The sequence below is a fragment of the Loxodonta africana genome, chromosome 8, assembly GCF_030014295.1.
Source record: "Loxodonta africana isolate mLoxAfr1 chromosome 8, mLoxAfr1.hap2, whole genome shotgun sequence".
NCBI lineage: Eukaryota > Metazoa > Chordata > Mammalia > Proboscidea > Elephantidae > Loxodonta > Loxodonta africana.
In genome coordinates, this window is record NC_087349.1 from 116581504 (window position 1) to 116601509 (window position 20006).

Here is a 20006-nt window from a genome sequence, read left to right on the forward strand (position 1 = left end):
ATGTAGAACAAAACTCAAATTCCTAAAACAGCCAAACTTACTGGAGGAATCTTCGAGACTATCACCTTGAAATACCCTTTGATTTCCGTACTCACACCACTCCTGGAGGCCACCTATCAGCCAGAACACAGAGTGGCTCACAAAAAAATATCAACTGTGATTACTGCGCCCCTCTAAACAATCATCTAAATGAGACCTATGGTCAAAAAATTAAAAAAAAAAAAAAAAAAATATTGACCTATGGTCAATATTTACCCTAGACTAAAGATGAGAAGGTAAGGGGTGGTAAGGGGCGGGGAAGGGCAAGGAACCTAGCTTCATGGAAACAGAACAACCGGAATGGAAATAATGAGAATGGTGACACATTGTGAAAAGTGCAACCAGTGTTACTGAATAATATATATAGAAATTGTTAAATGAGAACCTAATTTGCTATGTAAATTTTCTGCAAAATCACAATAAAATATTTAAAAAGAAGAAGAAAAATTGGTGCATTCAGACTGTGATGTTGGTGAAGAATATGGAAAATACTATGGACTGCCAGAAAAACAAACCAATCAGTGAGAATGGCGAGACTTTGGCTCATTTACTTTGGATATATTGTCAGGAAAGACCAATCACTAGAAAAGGACATCATGTTTGTTAAAGTAGAGGACCGTAGAAAATGAGGAAAACCTTCAATGAGATGGATTGGCACAGTAACCACAAAAATGGATTTAAACATACTAAGAATCACGAAGATAGCACAGGGTCAGGCAACATTTCATTCTGTTATATGTGAGATTGTCTTGAGTTGGAGCTGACTTAATGACAATGAACAACAACCATTTACCAAGAGATTACATTTTCCAAGTGAGAGCACCAAGGTTCCAGCCCACAAAGTCTGTATGCAAAGTAAAACGAACGAAGTTTTGACTAAAGAACCAAGGTTGAAAAATCCAAGAATTGTGTTCAATTCCCAGGCCAGTCTCATACCAGCTGGGTGATACGTGTTGGATTTCTAACTGGTGCAAGTTAGGGAAGGCGCTTAAGCCTTAGCTTCCCTGTGAGTATAGGATAACGATGGCACAAACTTTGAAGAGTGGTTTTGAGGATCAACTAAGCATGCCAAGTACCATACAGGTAATAATTATTAGTAATATCTTGGTAATTTATGAAGAAATATAGCCTACTTTTTCTTTAAAAGAAAAAGTGTATTATTTTAATTCCCTGCTCATACATTGTGGAAATCCAGCTTAAATTAGTCAGCAAAAGTATGAAGTACAATGAGAATATACCTTTTTGTTAACTTAGAGGTGCAGACATTTCAGGAGATAGCATATGATCAAGAAAGAACCGATCATACTGAAGGAAGAAGCTCAAGCTACACTGAAGATATTGGCGAAAAACAAGCCTCCAGGAATTGGTGGAATACCAACTGAGATGTTTCAACAAACAGATGCAGTGCTGGAAGTTTTCACTTGTCTATTTTTTTTATACCAAGAAATTTGGAAAACAGCTACCTGGCCAACTGACTGGAAGAGATCCATATTTATTCCTGTTCCAAAGAAAGATGATCCAACTGAATTTGGAAATTATTGAACAATATCATTAATAGCACAGGCAAGGAAAATTTTGCTGAAGATCATTCAAAAGAGGTTGCAGCAGTACATTGACAGGGAACTGCCAAAAATTCAAGACAGTTCAGAAGAGGATGTGGAACAAGGGATGCTATTGCTGATGTCAGATGGATCCTGGCCCAAAGCACAGAATACCAAAAAGATGTTTACCTGTGTTTTATTGACTATGCAAAGGCATTTGACTGTGTGGAATGTAACAAATTGTTACAAAGAGTGGGACTTTCAGAACACTTAATTGTGCTCACACAGAACCTGTACATAGATCAAGAGGCGGTCATTCAAACAGAACAGAACAAGGGAATATTGTGTGGTTTAAAATCAGGAAAGGTGTATATCAGGGTTGTATACTTTCACCATACATATTCAGTCTGTATGCTGATGAAATAATCTGAGAAACTGGACCATATGAAGAAGAACAGGGCATCAGGATTGGAGGAAGACTCATTAACAACCTGTGTTATGCAAATAACACAACGTTGCTTTTGGAAAGTAAAGAAGACTTGAAGCACTCACTGAAGAGTATTAAAGACTACAGCCTTCAGTATGGATACACCTTAACATAAAGAAAACAAAAATCTTCACAATTGGACCAATAAGCAACATTCTGATAAACAGAGAAAAGACTGAAGTTGTAAAGGATTTCATTTTGCTTGGATCCACAATCAACACCCATGGAAGCAGCAGTCAAGAAACCAAACAATGCTTCGCACTGGGCAAAATCTACTGCAAAAGACCTCTTTAAAGTATTAAAAAGCAAAGATGTGACTTTAAGGACTAAGGTGCGCCTGACTTAAGCCATGGTGTTTTCAGTCACCTTATATGCATGGGAAACCTGGACAATGAATAAAGAAGACTGAAGAAGAATTGATGCCTTTGAGTTATGGTGTTGGTGAAGAATGTTGAGTATAACATGGACTGCCAAAAGAATGAACAGATCTGTCTTGGAAGAAGTATAACCACAACGCTCCTTAGAAAACGAGGATGGTGAGACTTTGTCTCACATACTGTGGACATGTTATCAGGAGGGATCAGTCCCTGGAGAAAGACATCATGCTTGTAAAGTAGGGGGTCAGTGAAAAAGAGGAAGACCCTCAATGAGATGGATTGACACAGTGGCTGCAACAATGGGCTCAAGCATAACAACAATCATGAGGATGGCGCAGGACCGGGCCTTGTTTCGTTCTATTGTACACAGGGTCGCTATGAGTCAGAACTGACTCCATGGCACCTAACAACAACAGCAAGAGGTCTAATTTAACCTGAGATTTTGAAAGCTTACCTGACAAGGGGTCAATGATGCTGCATTCATTATCATTTAGAGGGCTATCTAGAAGTATTGGGCAAAGACTCCACTGTGTAGTCAGGGACCTGCCTTTAGAGTCTGACCAGGGACATTCTCTTGAAAACAGCTGTCTACCAGTTTCTGAAATTAGACTAGAAACGTCCTGTTGGAGGCCTCAAGTCCCAGCTATTTTATGGGAATTCTTGGGTAGCATAATGGATACAGACCACCCAAGCGCCTTGGAGACTTTGAGAGGAGCCAGTCCTTGATGTCTTCCCTGGATTTATGTCTGCTGAAATCTTCCACAGGAAATAAACTGTTCCAGTGACAGTAAGATACTTTCTGAGATTATAGGGTGCTTGTCAGCCCTGGGCCCTCTGTGTCAGCAGGATTTTACACCTCTCCAGTGCAGTCAGTTTAAGAGAAAGCTATTATTTTGGATAAAGGCTTCCCAGGATTTCTAACAGCAAGTGATCTTGCACCATGCTGAAGGAATCACTTCTTGGAAGAGTTCTGATCAAGTTTAGCATGTTTCCCAGGCCCCGTTTCCCCAGGAAAACCAGATTCTCTGGCGATTGGCCTGTCTGACGGAAACAGCAGAACCACTTGGCCTATGAACAGGACCAGTTAGGGGACGGGAGTTATTCTGGGAACTGAAAGTTCTTAAGCAAGGTGTGGATCAAAGTGCAGCATGATGTTGACCCAGACTTCAATGTCACCTTGAGTCGGCAGTGCTTTCTGCTGACAGTTACCCACTCCTGCCTGTGGCTTGGTTGGTTTGTGATCATCTTTACTCACCACCATTTCGGCCAGCCCATTATGCTCAAGGCAAGTGTTTTGTCTCAGACTGACTTACACAGGCTTCACCGTCTGCTTGGGAAACCTTCCTCTTTTTTTTTTTTTTTTTTGATTCAGTACAAGGACAGCTTCCTTGAGGGGAATTTTCAGGCCTCTTTCTTTTCTCTGGAAACCGTGGTGGCGTAGTGGTTAAATGCTATGGCTGCTAACCAAAGGGTCAGCAGTTCAAATCTGCCAGGTGCTCCTTGGAAACTCTATGGGGCAGTTCTACTCTGTCCTATAGGGTCGCTATGAGTCGGAATCGACTCAATGGCACTGGCTTTTTGTTTTTTGTTTTGTTTTGGTTTTGGTTTTCTTTTCTCTGGCGCCACCTGCACAGTCCTCAACCATGGCTCCTGTGGCCCTCTGCTATAAATATCCCTGTCTGTCTTGGTTCCTGGAAACCCTGGTGACGTAGTAGCTAAGTGCTACAGCTGCTAACCAAAGGGTCGGCAGTTCGAATCCACCAGGTGCTCCTTGGAAACTCTATGGGGCAGTTCTACCCTGTCCTATAGGGTCGCTATGAGTCGGAATCGACTCGACGGCACTGGGTTTGGTTTTGTTTGGTTTTATCTTGGTTCCTACCAGATTGGGAACAGCTTTGAGGCAAGGATCCTGTATCACTGACGCTGCTGTCTGTTGCAAGTAGCCAGTCCCAACTCAAACTGGCTTAAGAAAAAAAGGAAGAATTTACTGATCAGCCAAAGAGTGGTTCTGGCTTCAGGTATGGTTTCATGAGACTCATCAGAGTTGTCAGAGCAGGTCTTTCTCTGTATCTGTCAATCTGTCTCTGTCTCCCTCTTCCTCCCCTTCCCCCCACCCTTGCCCTACATTTTCTCGCCCCTGCCTCTTGTGTGTTGGTTCCATGCCCAGGCTCCGTGTGGTCTCAGGGGGGCCTCAGTAGTGCCAGCCTCCACGTCCTTTTTCCTTAAGGACTGTCAGAAAAGAAGTTTGTTTTCCTGAGCGCTCAAACCAGAACCTTGGAATTGAGTCATATTTTTGTAAGATGCTTATTTTTTCTGGAGTTTTTCCTGGGACAGGTAGGACAATCAGGAATGGAGGTGGGGCTCTGATAGACGATACGTGGAGCACATGGAATGGGGATGACTACTGGCGGCACAAGGGCTAATAATGGGAAGAGGTTGGTTCCCCTCATCAAAATCGGAGTACTGTCGACTTAAGTGGGTGAGAATGCTGAACGGCCAGAACAACTACTACTGCCCACCCCACCATGTGTCTCTGTATTCCTAATGGTTATTGGCAATTTTGGGAGCACAATAGTGCAGAGTGCTTGTTGAGTGCTTGTGTGTGTGATGTCAGGGGAAGAAGGCTGTTGCAGTCCCTACCACCAAGGATATTAAACCTACTTTGAAGACGTCCACACAACCTTTAAATAAGTACACCGCGCAGTTATTTTCATCCATTCTCAATTGTTGAGCTTTACAAAAAAGAAGAATCTTTAGTTCAATTTATTGAAGATTTGCACTGTACTAGGACTCAAACAGCAGAACAAACCAAAGAATACAAACCTCAGCTCATACAAGGTGACACTCACTACCTGAATCACTGCTCACGAAACGGGGTTGTTATTTATTTTTTTTTAAGGAGCAATACCATCAATGAATTATGGCTGTACCAAACTCAAGTGAAAAGGCAGCTGCCAGTGGTCAGCTCAGATCCAGATGGCCTAGTGAAGGGGAGACACCGGTTGGGTCAGATGAAGGAAGCAATGACCAGCTCTGAGATGGGCAGTCTCGAAGGGCAGAATGAGGATTTTAGAGTGCTAAAGTGCTATTTCTATTAATTAATGTTTTTAGTATTGTTATAAAACTCATACATGCTGTTGTTAAAATGACTAAAACCATAATGTAGGGCAATTGGTTAATAGTAAAAAACCAAAAAGCAAACCCATTGTTGTCGAGTCAATCCGACTCATAGCGACCCTATAGGACAGAGTAGAACTGCCCCAGCTGGGTTTCCAAGGAGTACCTGGCAGATTTGAACTACCGGCCTTTTGATTAGCAGCCGTAGCTCTTAACCACTAAAAGAGCCCTCATATCCCCACTTGTATTCCTTAGACACAATCACTGTTACCAGTTTCTTATAAAACCTGTCAACTTATATATGAGTATACACATACAGATGCATGACTTAGTTTCTCTACACAAGATCATCTACAATATTGTGCCATTTCTTTGCTTTCACAAAACTTGACATCTTTTGCTATCATTATGTCTGAATCTACCTCTTTTTTTTTTTTTTTTTTGATCCACATAGCATTCTATTTAATTGTTTTTATACCAGTTTCTTCTTGGTGGGCAATTGAAATTTTCTTTTCCTTTCTTCTCTTTTATTTTTGGCATAGTTTATTGAATTCTTAAATTCTTGTTTTTAACAGATGTTGCCAGATTTTCCTCTAGGTGGTGGTACCAGTTTTGTATTCTCATCAGAATATGTGAAAGCGACTGCTCGCCCCAGTCTTTGTCAATATGGCATTATTAAGACATGGTAATCTTTGCAAATCTGAAAGGTGAAAATGGCATCTTGATATTGTACTGTCTTGGAGTTTAAGGGCTTGGAAAGCAGTGATGGGTGTCATTAAGGGCTGTGGTGCTTGCCTTTGGGAGGGGTAGAGTAAAGAGGAGTTCAGTGCACAGATCCCTCCAGAGTTATGCATGCCACAGCCTTCCAGACAGGAGTGAGAGAGAAGGAGGAAGTGGAGGAGAGGACAGTGATGATGAGCCTCCACTGGGTGCCTTCTTTTACTCTAGACACAAATCTCACATACTGTGCTGCTTACTTGTCCAGCCCTGCAAGAACTGGGAAAAAGTGTGTCAGGGAGTAACTAGCAAGTGGAGGCCACAGCACTGAGTGTCACATTTCCCTGAAGGTGGGGCGAGAACAGGCACACCGTAAAGAGTGGGCCAGGGCCAGTGGCCCCTCTCCTCCTGACCTTCCAGTGTGTGTCACTCATCACTTAGGGCAGAAATGGGGCTCCTGGAGATGTTCCTGAGGGGTCCTCTCTGAGTTCTCACTAAGGCTAGGAGACATGATCCTTTTTATACTCGCAGTCAAAGTTGGAGCCCCTGGTCAGTCAAGGCCAGCAATCCGGGCAGGCAGAGGAAAGCTGTGACTTGCAGCATGTCCTTAAGCAGGCTGGTTCTCACATGCAGACTCCCGTGCCCACCTCTGTTACCTGCAGATAGTCAAGCTGCCTCGTCAGCATGTGGTCACACCCCATAAGCGACATGATGTCCATGTTTTAGTCCAAAGAGTGGGCATGTGGCTGCTGCTCCCCAAGTTCTGCCAAGAGCTTTCCTCTTTGTAGGTTGCCAAGGGCCCTTGTTGGTCACTTAGAGAAACAGGCCTCATTTAGTGCATCTTAAGAATAGAAACTGCTTGGGAAACCCCCCTTGATTCAACATTAGAATTCCCTACACAGCACTAAGTAAATGGCAAAATGTGTTTTTTTTCCAGTCTGTTTGAATTGAAACGTGAATTTAAATAGGACTTCTTCAAAAGGAAACCGTGGTGGCGTAGTGGTTAAGTGCTATGGCTGCTAACCAAAAGGCTGGCAGTTCGAATCCGCCAGGCGCTCCTTGGAAACTCTATGGGGCAGTTCTCCTCTGTCCTATAGGGTCGCTATGAGTCGGAATCGACTTGACGGCACTAGGTTTGGTGGGTTTTTTTTGTTGTTGTTTCTTCAAAATAATGAGAGAAAAGAGGATCCCCCTCATAATAAACTATTTTATCTGCATTTTCTGGTTCCTTTTGTCGAGGGTAACGGGTTTTTTTTTTTTGTATTATTGGGTAAAAGGAAGACTGTGGCATAATTGTTTTAAGGATAATTCACAGAAGAGTCACCTATCTGTTAGGAGGCAAGAATCCCAACTCCACACCTGGCTGGGGCATGCCTAGCCCTGTAGGGGAATAAGGACCTGGTGTGCTTCAAGAAGAGACGCAGCGGGTTTGGTCATTTTGAGAGCATCCCTTAAGTTGTAGAACTAAATCCATAGGGTGTGATTTTAACATCAGGATTTACAAAAGAAAGAGCTCAAGGCCAAGAAAGTGTTGTGTATGTAATTGGGATCATTCCTTGTTTATACGTTTGTGGAGTATCAGGACTTTGGTTTCCATCAAAAAACAGGTACAGTGTTATTTTCCTTTTCAGGATTTTTCACTAATTAAATTTTAATCGTATCTGGTTGGCTGCCCATGTTCCCTTTGCTTTCAAGTAAAAGAAAAAAAAAAAAGGCTGGTTAAATGGCCCGTTGTTCACAGACAAATAATAGAAGGGTTATAAGTTAAGGAGTGTCTTAAAAAAAAAATCACTACTATAGAACCTTGCATACAAAGTCTTGTGTTTTAAATAGTATTTTGAAATTCAGTACTAAATAGATCATAGAAATCATCTAATCTGATCCCAACTGAAGGGATTCTATAGATCCAGGACCTGAGGGTCTCAGAGGTGAATGGGCCCAACATTCCAAGGCCTGCAGGGGGAGGAGCCCAGACTAGGACTTGTAGATCAATGCTACTGCTCCTCAGCAGCCCCAATTTTACCCCTAAAGATATACTGAAATAAAGAGACAGAAGATTTGCTAGGGTGCCATTTGGCAGAGACCTCTCAAACTGCAGAATGGGGCTGCATATTTAACAGCGTAATAACCCAGGATACAACCAGAGGGAGGGATGGAGAAAGATCGCCACTCAGTCAATCAGGCTTTTCACTCAGTTCTCAAAGTTGATTGTGAATATGCCTGTATATTAGTAGGCCAAAGGCTAAGTCTGACTTTTTAGGTAGTTAAGTAATAAAACTCAGGTTTCTTCTTCTGACTGGGAGAATATAATCTTGACTTAAGCTAAATTTATTTTTCAACAAAGATAATACAAAAATTTAAAAACAGTATATAGTTATTAGCAGTAATTGATGCATTATACCTCTGTAAAATTGGTTTTTTATATGATTAGGAACACAGGAGAATATTGACTTTTATGTCAGAAGTCCTGATTTTTGTTGAGTAAGTTAAGATTCCTGCATCTTTAGATAAGAATCGCACACCAGGGGTGCACCTTCATTTTGGATCCCCCATTAGTTTTTAATATGTCTGGCAGGTCCTTCCACAGTTAGGCTTCAGGCGTTTTGCCAGGCACCAAGGCTTTGCGGATAGTGAGCCAGTGACCCTGCCTTGAGCAATATGGGTTTCTTTTCTTCCTGTGAACTTACTTGTCATGTAAATAGTGTACAGCAGAGAGTGGGTGTTATCCAACTTCCCACAGAACCTTCCTGCAGCAGCTTGAATGAAAGCATAAAAATAGATCTCTTGGAACAGAGCCTGTGACCCTCTCTCACCCTCCTTCTGGGTAAGGGAAATGGAGGAAGTGGGAGCAGAGAAGTATCTTCCTGGAGAAATGCCTGAAGTCCCAGGAAGAATGGGAGCTGGCCATCCTTGTTCCAGCCCTCTTACAGGGCCAGTGGCCAAGCAGCCACCCTGCTCCTCACTTCCCGCAGGGTGTTGGGGACACCAGCCAGCTTGGGGGGTGGGGAAGAGTGAAATGAAGTTGGATTTCCAAATACTAGCGAGTATTATGCATTCCTCATTTGGGTTTCAGCAGGGAAGGAAAAATGTGAGGCTACTGCTGCTCCCACTGAGAACAAACAGAAATGAGATTCTGCCAGGATGGTGGCAACTAAAAGAAGTTTCTGTCCAGGGCCCAAGATCCCATCTGGAAGCAGGACTCTACAGAGTGCAAATGCTCCTGAAAACAGTGACCTTGTGACTGCCCTTCAAAAGTAAGGGAGTGTACAGTTCAGTGACATTGATTACATTCTTTCAGTTTTACAACCATTCTCACTATACTTTTCCAAACTATTCCACCATTAACATAAATGTACTGCCCCCAAGCACCTCACCTAACCCTTCTCATTGGCGATGTTAATTTGTACATGTAGAAATTGTTGACATGGTGTATCCTTTGCTGTGTACATTTTCACCAAAAAAAAAAAAAAAAAGAAGAAGAAGATGATGAATGGAAGCATGAAAATTAAAAAAAAAAAAAGTAGGGGAGTGCATTGCTTCAAATTACCTTTCGGGAATTTTGACTGCACCCAGATTGGCTTCCAAACCCATTCCATTGCCACTTCTGCAAAATTCAGCGAAAGAGAGGCTGTGAGAGCCTCGCCACTGAGGAAAGCCTGTGTTGTCCCATTCCCCTTCAGACCTCAGTGAAATACCCTGTCCCAGGCCTTTCTTGCCAACTGGAAAACCCAATCTTTATGATCACCATCATCTGCATTCCTGGCCCATTTCCCTAGCTGCCTTTGAGGCACGGGGCTGAACAGTTGTCATTTGTGAAATTCCACCTAGACTTGGGTTTAGTTGTGAATATCAAATGTACAATTTAAACCAAAAAAAAAAAAAAAATTCTGCCTGCTCTTAAAAAAAAAAAAAAAAGCTCTTAGGGTGAGTAAAATTCTAGAAAAGAAGGGCAGAGGGGTTTGCAATCTGTGGGTCTAGCTCCTTTAACTGGTATATTTATCTACAGTAGTTCTAAGATTCTAAATGTCCTACCCCCCCAGCTCTGCAGTGTCCCCGTTCATCTGCTTGCTACATTCCCAGCAGGGAAGGCGAACCCTACTCTTGCAACACTTACTTAAGTGACTCAGTTCTCTAAGCCTCATTCTCCTCACCTGCAAAGTGGGGAGCGTAACATCTCCTATTGTGCAGACCAAATGGAGGTAGAGTCGTAAAACCAAACGAAATTTGTTGCCATTGAGCTGATTCCAACTCATAGCGACCTTATAAGACAGAGTAGAACTGCTCCCATAGGGCTTCCTAGGAGCAGCTGGTGGATTCAAACTGCTGACCTTTGGATTAGCAGCCAAGTTCTTAACCCTTACACCATCAGGGCTACAGAGTTGTAAAGTGGTATAGAACTGGCATAGGAAGTCGATGTTCTCTGAGCTGAGGTCCTTGGAGTAAATACTGAACCTTGGTGCTTTGGGCAGCCCACTTCTTCAGCTGAAAGACTGAGTCCTATAGCTGGGACAAGAGGGAGTAAAACACAGTACTTGACATGTGGTAATGTTTAGTAAAAGGAAGCAGTCATCAATGTCCTCATCATTGTCTAATCACAGTCATTAGAACTGGTCATGTTTGTGCTGGCCTAAAAATGTGCCAGGACCCCACTTATCTGTCAGTGAAGAGTGTCTTCTTAGTCTCCTCTGAGTTCCAACTAACAAGTGGTTTGAATTGTTGTGGCATTCAGCTGTGCAGTGGTTGCTTTTAGCTGACTTGCATCTCTGAGTACACAAAGGAGCCAGGGTTCTGCCGAAGAAATGGCATAGGAAGTCGCTGTTCCCTGAGCTGAGGTCCTTGGAGTAAATACAGAACCTCGGTGCTTTGGGCAGCCCCCTTCTTCAGATAAAAGACTCAGTGCTGTAGCTGGGATAAGAGGGAATAAAACACAGCCATATGCCCCTAGAGTTGGTGCTAGTTGAATTATAAACAAAGCCACTTTCATGGGAAGTGCTTTGCTGGCTGTTTTCAGGGACAAGCAATGTGATAAGGGGAACAAAGTGGGGTTTTATTTTCCTTCAGCCTCTTGGCATTTGCTGAAACCCTCAGGCGCCCTGTGAGTGTGGCTGGGGCCTCTGAGTCTCGGAGTGGGATTCTGTAGGCTCTCATGGCACCCTGACTGTACAGCAGCCACAGTTGCACTTGCCACTTCATGGGGACCATGAGGAGCAATGTTAGTAGCAGAAACAGCTGAAATCTGCAGAGTAGGTGTTACGCATGATGCACAGCACCATACTCTCATATATGAGCACATTGCGCTTAGCTTTCAAAACAGTCCTAAGGGGAAGGTATTGGACTTGATTGACAAGACACATTTTTTGTTCTGATTCCCAAGTTCTGTTCAGCTCCTCAGTGCTGACCCGCATGCCCTCACTCCTCTAGGCCAGCCCCCAAAGCAGGATTTCCACAGCACACTTTGCACTTTCCCCTTCCACATCTGCACCTTTGCTCAGTCATCCACTGAACTTCTCAGTGCCAGTTCCATGCTGGGACATAGCTGTGAACATGGGGAGGCAGCACCTGCCCAGTAAGAAAGGAGCCTGCAGGAGGCTGCCCAGTGTGCCCTTGACACCCATAGGGTCTATCTGAATTCCACCCATCCTTCTAGGATGCCACTTCCTCCAGGAAGCCCTCCTGCTGTCCCCAGACAGACATGATTCCTCGTGTGGATGGTGGCTGAAGCTCGCAGTCTTATACCTCACACACTCCTGAGCGCTGTGGTAATTTCCCCAGGATCTTCTCATTCTGACAAAATACCTCCTCAAGGGGGGAGCCTACAGGAACTCACTCTTTTGCTCTGGTTTTCTCTTTTCAGCTCTGCACATTGTCTAGCACCATGTTATCATTGAGTTGGTACTTAGCAAGTACATCGTGTGTGCATGTGTGTGTGTGTATAAGAAGTACATATAACACAACATTTTTCAGTTCAACATTTTTTATGTATACAATTCAGTGACATTGATTACGTTAATTATGATATGCAGTTATCACTATCTGTTGCCAAATTTCCTAACACCATAAATAGGTACTCAGTGCTTCTCGAACAGCGACTCCCCCGTCCCCACCCCTGATAACCACTAATACATTTTGGTCTCTACACACTTGCCTATTCTATATATTTCATGTAAGTGGGGTCATATAATATATGTCCTTTTGTGATTGACTGTTTCATCTAGCATGTTTTCAAGGTTCATCTATGTTGTAGTACCTATCAGTACTTCATTTCTCTGTCCTTTTCATTATTTTTTTTAAAATACTAGTGGGGCTCTCTGACATTTAACTGGAGTTAAAAGACACAGACTTTAAAATAACAAAATTTAATGTGTCACCTTTTGATGTTTTGTTTTTGTTTCCATTTCTTTGTCCTGGATCCTGGCATGTCTGATAATTTTTTATTAAACAGTAGATATCGTGTTCCCCCAAAATTATAGATAGGTAGATAGATAAATAAAAGGAGCAGCGGTGGTTCAGTGGTAGAATTCTTGCCTGGGTTCAATTCCTGGCCAGTGTACTTCTCATGCATAGCCTCCACCCATCTGTCAAGTGGAGGCTTGTGTGTTTCTAGGATGCTGTACAGGTTTCAGCAGAGCTTCCAGACTAAGATGGACTAAGAAGAAAGGCCTGGCAATCTATTTCCTAGAGTAGTATACAGAAATAATTGGCACTAAGCTGAGAACTGCTCTAGTCCTGCCTAACAAGCGTTTAAAGCAATACATAAAAGCAGTAAGTTGTTTCCAAGTAACTTAACTGCATCCCAGTACAAAGATTAAGAATATTTATAAGAGTACAAAAATACCTAGAATCCAACAAAGTAAATTCAAAATGTCTGGTATTTGAATTAACAGACATTTAAATTTGAATTACTACACATTTAAATTTGAATTACTACACATTTAAATTTGAATTACCAAACGTTTAAAGAAGCAGGAAAATACTCAGCATCGTTAAGAGCAAAACCAGACAATTGAAACTGACCAGAAAATGATACAAATAGTTAAATTATCAGATGTTTGAATTACACTAAAATAATTATTGTGACTGTGTTCCATATGTTCAAATTGTAAAACAGAGATACAGAACATATAAAAAAGACCCAAATCAAACTTTTAGAGAATCTAACCTCAGTGTCAGAAATGAAAAATACCCTCAATGGATATAAGATTAGCAGATGAAATGGTCAGTGAATATATGACGTAGTGATAGAAACTATCTAAAGTGAAACAGAGAAGAGAAAAATTTTTTAAATGTATAGGATATCTGAGCTGTGGGATCACTTAAAGTGGCTTAATGGACATATAATTGGATTTACTGAATAAGAAGAGGAACAGAAGAAATATTTGAAAACATAATGGCTGAACTCTTCCAAATTTAATGAGACCTATAAGCCCACAGATCCAAGAAGCTCAGTAAATTCCCAACACAAAAATCATGAAGAAAACCATACCAAAGCACATTATAATCAAACAGCACAAAACAAGCAGTAAAAAAGAAAATGTTAAAAATCACTCGTAAGGAAAAAGAAAAAGATGCTTTGCATACAGAGGAAAAATTATAAGGATAACAACTTTTTTATCAGAAATGATGCAAGCAAGAAGACAGTTGAACAACATCTTTAAACTACTAACAGGTAAATCCAAACTAGAATTCAATACCCAGTAAAAATATCTTTCAAAAATGAGGGTGAAATACATTTTTAGACATGCAAAGGCAGGAAGAATTATAAGAAGTAAAGAAGTATTTCAGGCCAAAAGAAGCTGATACCAGATTGGAATATGGATCAATGCAGAGGAGCAAAGAGCACTGAAAATGACAACTACTGTGTAAATATATAAGATTGTTTTCTTCATTCTTTGGGATAATTGTATATTTTTTATGATTTCATTTTATCCCCTGTGTTAACTTATTAACTGTATATTAAAAAAAAAAAGTTATAGCTAATGACTCAATAAAGGAGATAATAAACCAAAACCCATTGCCATCGAGTAGATTCCGATTCATAGCCACCCTGTAGGACAAAGAAAAACTGCCCCATAGGGTTTCCAGTGAGCTGCTGGTGGATTCGAACTGCTGACCTTTTGGTTAGCAGTCAAGCTCTTAACCACTGCACCACCAGGGCTCCAGAGGAGATAATATGTAACCATTAAAAATTATCCAAAGGAAGGCAGAAAAGGAGGCTAAAAGGAACAAATAGAAAACAAATAGCAACATGAGAGATTTAAGCCTAACCATATTAATAATCACATTAATAGTAAATAGTCTAAATTTTAAGGCCAATTAAAAGGCAACACAACTTTGAAAAAGAAAAATGAAGTCGGAAGACTAATGCTGTCTTACTGAAAAACTTATTATAAAGCTACAGCGGTCAAGACAGTATGCATCTGGCATAAACGTAAGAAAATAGAACAATGAGACAAAATGGAGAGTTCAGATATAGACTCACACATATATGAGCAACAGATTTTGGATGAAGGTACAGAAGCAAATTGGGAGAGAAAAGAAAATCTTTTTCAACAATTGTTGCTGAAACTATGACAATAAACTTTGATTCATACCTCACATCATGTATGAAAATTAGCTGAAAATGGATTGTATACTTAAGTGTAAAACCCACAATTACAAGACTTCTGGAAGGAAATGTAGGCAAAAAACTTTTGTGACTGTGGGTTAGACAAAGATTTTTGTAGCTATAACGTGAGAAGCACTGTCTGTAAAAGGACAAATTGACAAATTGGACTTCATGAAAATAAAAACTTCTCTTTAAAAAAGATACTGTTAAATGAATGAAAACACAAGTGAAAGACTGGGAGAAAGTATTTGCAAATAATATATCTGACAAAATGCTTTTATCCAAAAATGCTTATAACTCAATAATAAGAAGACAATAGCAAGAAGAAAAGAAGGAAAAAGATTCAAATAGACATTCTACCAGAGAAGACATAAAAATGGCTACCTAACACACAAAAAGGTGCTCAACACCATTAGTCCTTAAACCCAAAAACCCAGTGCCGTCGAGTCAATTCCAACTCATAGCAACCCTATAGGACAGAGTAGAACTGCCCCATGGCATTTCCAAGGAGCACCTGGTGGATTCGAACTGCCGACCCTTTGGTTAGCAGCCATAGCACTTAACCACTACGCCACCAGGGTTTTTTTTTTTTTTTAAAAAAAAAAAAAGGTTTTAGGGAATGCAAATTAAAACCTCGGTGATATTGCACTAGAATGGCTACAATCAAAAAAGACAAACTATGCTGAATTTTTGCCAAGGTGTGGAGGAACTAGAACACTCATTCGTTGCTGGTAGGGATGTGAAGTTGCACAACCACTATGGAGAAAGTTTCTTAGTTTTTGAAAAAGTTAAACATACACCTGTTACATAATCCCAACATTCCATCCCCAGGTATTTACTTAAGAGAAATGAAAACACATGTGATTGCAGAAATGTGTGCATGAAAGTTTCTAGCTTTCTTTTTTTTTTTTCTTTTTTGTTTATAATACCCCCAAACTGGAAGCTACCTAGATGTCCATCAACAGGCAACTGGTTAAACAAACTGGTATATCCATGCAATGGAAACCACTCACCAATAAAAAGGAATGAGCTATTGATAACATTCCACAACACTGATAAATCTCAAAGTAATTATCATGAGTGCAAGTATCCAGGTAAAAAAAGAACTCATATTCTGTGATTCTATTCATATAATTTTTTGAGGAAATGCAAAATAACATGAAGTGACAGAAACAAGATCAGTGGTTGCCTAGGGATAGGGTGAGGGGAAGGGCCTGGAGGGATTACAAGGGGCATGAGGAGACTGTTGGTGATAAACCAAAACCAAACCTGTTGATGTCCAGTCCGTTCCAACTCATGGTGACCCCATGTGTTGCAGAGTAGAACTCCTCCATAGGGGGTTTTCTGGGTGTAGTCTTCATGGAAGCATACTGGCATGCTTTTCTTCTGTGGAGCCACTGGGTGGGTTCCAACCGGCAGCCTTTAGGTTAGCAGCCAGTTGCAGACCATTTGCACCGAGGACCTGTGGGTGGTGATAAAAATAATTATCTTGATTGTGGTAATGGTTTAATGGTGTTTATATACACCAAAATGGATCAAATTGTATGCTTTAAATATGTGACTTCTTTTGTAGGTCTGTTGTACTTTAATTTCTAAAGCTGTCTTTTTTTAAATAAACATTTTGCAGCCCAGTTTTCTCTACTAAGATCTATTAGATAATTTAGGAATGTTATTGCTTTAGTAATTAAAAACTTAAGGCATTTTATGTGGAGTGATATCTAAAAAATCTATGAAGTTTGATCAGAAAAAATACTGCTAGATTAAAAAAATCGAAACATTAATTTTTATCAAAATGGTTCACACCCCATATTTGGTGGTAGTTTTTAGAATTTTTTTTTTTTTTTTGGAAGAGTCGTTGGACGTTCACCTCAGTGAAACAGAGTGTAATCATTTTAATAACCCTGTTTGTGAATTCATAGTGCGCATTTTGAAGAGGGGTCCATTTTTGAAGGATGTTAAAAACTGCATCCTGTTTGAGCAGTCTTAGGGGTCAAGTGGTTGGCAGTTTGCTCGTGCTGTTGTGGGTCTCATTTCCTGGCTGATCTGGGTAATCCACAGCTGGGTGCCTGTTGACCCTTGGTTTAATACAAACTTCTAGACATCTTATTCCTCAGAGTTCACGTATGCTATTGATAATTCCTTTCCAAATATTCTTAGTAAATGAAACAACTCATTTCTACAATGAGTGTGATTCTGGTGTTGAATTTTATTACAGATTTTCGTTGAAGAGAAAAGGTCGCTTTTGTTTAGTATAATTAAAAATAACATTTATTGAAAGCATCCTAGGAGATAATCTTGCAAGCTGAGGTAAAAACCAAAGCTTTTGAAAATCACTAACTTTTGATGCCCTCTTCCCAGGAGTTGAATAACACGAGTAATATGCAAAATCTTTTTTTTTTTTTTTGCTTTTACTTTATTATTCTCTTATCAATCCCCCCATGTTTTAAAGCAGAAAGCAAAAATGGCTTGTACTTCTCATAGCGTTATTTTAGTGACCATGGTAGGTTTACTCAGTTCTTAAAACCTAGTCAGTCAAAAAAAAAAAGAATTAAAGTTTAAAAAATAAAAAGGGCGAGGTATAGTTTTGGGCCACAGCGAAGCAGACATTTATTTCATAGATGAGGTTAATGAAATTCCTTGGAATGTTGTGGTGCTTTCCTTCCCTCTGGTACACATTTTCCATATGATGTCAGGCAGGCAAGACCTCCTCCTCCTCTGTGGGCATGGTGGTGCCTAGAGGTGGGCAGGTTTACATGTCGATAGAAGTGCCATGTGACAGGCAGGGCCTGCACTTCACAGAAGGTACGCCATTTTGCTGAAGAACCTCCCTGTTGGTCATGCATCCTGCTGCTTTGCAAAGAGAAGGCCTTGCACTTTCTAAGTGAGAAATGGACTACAGCCATTGTCATGGGATTTTTACTTGATGACAGAGGCCGTGAGAAGACCAGCTCAATAAACATGACGCATGTTGAGTGTTTCTCTTCCTTATGGTCACAGGGATCCCAACCGGCTTCACAGTGATGATGTTGATCAGGTCACAGTATTTTGTTGAGCACTGTGTGCAGGGATTGAAGTTAGGAAGCTTCCGTTCTGGAAACAGTGACGGCAAGAGTAAATCTGCACTTGGTGGACACAGCCATTGCTTTTAGCCCCTTTGCTTAGTATACACCTGGAGGACGTAAAGCTTTCAAGAATCAACATCATTCCTTATAGTGGTACCAGTTGCCATTGAGTCAGTTCCAACTCATGATACCTCCACGTGCGTCAGAGTGGAATTGCATACCATAGGGTTTTCAGTGGCTGATTTCTCCGAAGTAAATCACCCAGACTTTTTTCCGAGGTACCTGTGGGTTAGCATGTTAACCACTCTAAAGTTATAACCCATCGCATCCTTTAACCGAGGTCCATCTGTATTTATTTTTCTCACAGCAGACCGCCGTGGCCGCCCTGAGGTTCTGAACCACTCTGTGGGGATGTCAGAGCGCCCCACCGGACCCGAATCTGCGGTACTTTGGGCCGACATGCCGACCACACCTTCCTTTCAGCAGGCTTTTACATCATCCTGCACAATTTCAAGCAACAGTCCCATCCAGCGGAGAGAGAGGTAAGAAGGTGTGGTTTTAAGAACTGAGTGAACCTACCATGGTCACTAAAATAATGCTATGAGAAGTACAAGCCATTTTTGCTTTCTGCTTTAAAACATGGGGGGATTGATAAGAGAATAATAAAGTAAAAGCAAAAAAAAAAAAAAGATTTTGCATATTACTCGTGTTATTCAACTCCTGGGAAGAGGGCATCAAAAGTTAGTGATTTTCAAAAGCTTTGGTTTTTACCTCAGCTTGCAAGATTATCTCCTAGGATGCTTTCAATAAATGTTATTTTTAATTATGCTAAACAAAAGCAACCTTTTCTCTTCAACGAAAATCTGTAATAAAATTCAACACCAGAATCACACTCATTGTAGAAATGAGTTGTTTCATTTACTAAGAATATTTGGAACGTAACACATACGTCTCTGAAAGGCCCAGAGTGCTGGCCAGTACAACAGGAACATGGGGAGCTTGCTGTCCTAATGATCCAGGCTACCCCTGTGAGTGGAAAGAAGTGACTCTGCAGAAAATAAAATCAATGCAAGCTTTTTGCTCCCCTGACTGTTAGGAGACAGAGTGCTGTAGGGATGAGCGTGGTTTTGGAGTCTGAGTTCCGATGGAAAACTGAGGAGGCTCTGTTTTACAAAGAGACAGGCCTTGAGCAATTTTTATGTGATGCCACCCCCTTGCCCAGAGTAGGAATACATTTCTTTGTGTTTTATTTGTCTGTGGGCACATTGCCTCCCTAGTTAATGTTCTGAATTCTACTGCCTTTCTTATTTATTATTTATTCATCCATTCATTCATTTATTTACTTATTTATTTAAAAGTCTCATTTTAGGAATTGGCACACACACATTGGGTATGTGCCCAGTGTTTGCTAATGAAATATGGGTATATGTGTACATTATGTGGTGTTTTCTTAGCTGTCTTTCTGTATTCCTAAATGTATGGTGTTCCCTGGTACCATTGGTGGTATCCCTTAATTAGCTGCCTCGCCCAGCAAACATCTATGGAAAATGGACTGTGTGTGAAGTACCCATGTTAGGCATCAAGGGGAGATGAAGAAAATGGGGAGATGAGGTTGTACCTTGAGGAACATTTGTCCTGAGAGGAGAGGCAGACAGTTAATAAGCAAATGGCCTGACCGCAGTGAGAGTGCTGTAGATGACTTATGTGCCCAGGGTTGTGGGACCAGAGAGGAACACATTACCTCTCAGCCTGTGTATGCACATGGATGGAGACTGGGGTGCTGGATAAAGGGCTGGTAGGGCCTCAAAGATGGGGACAGATTTGGACTTGGCCTTGAAGAAAGAGGGGCATTTTGCCAGGTGAAGGGCAAGGGTGGAGAAGACTTTGGAGGATGGGGAAGCAGCACAGGGGTTTGTGAGTAGATGGGGAGACTGGAGTGAGGCAGGTGGTCCCTGGGACTGTGGGAGCAGGAATCTGGGGAGAGTGGTGGAATGTGAGGCTGGAAGGGCTGGCAGAGTGAACTCAGCAGGGGCCTGGAATATGGACTCATCAGTGGATATT

At 41.2% G+C, this 20006-nt stretch overlaps 1 protein-coding gene across 9 annotated transcripts in view; it reads left to right on the plus strand.

The window, feature by feature from the left end:
• The window catches only part of TNS3 (tensin 3), a 337654-nt gene that overhangs the window by 272904 nt on the left and 44744 nt on the right, over window positions 1-20006 (plus strand). For all 9 annotated transcript variants that reach the window (XM_064290241.1, XM_064290242.1, XM_064290245.1 and 6 more), the window contains one exon: window positions 18313-18487. In XM_064290241.1, the coding sequence (XP_064146311.1) occupies window positions 18313-18487 (175 nt within the window). The remainder of the gene's footprint in view (window positions 1-18312; window positions 18488-20006) is intronic.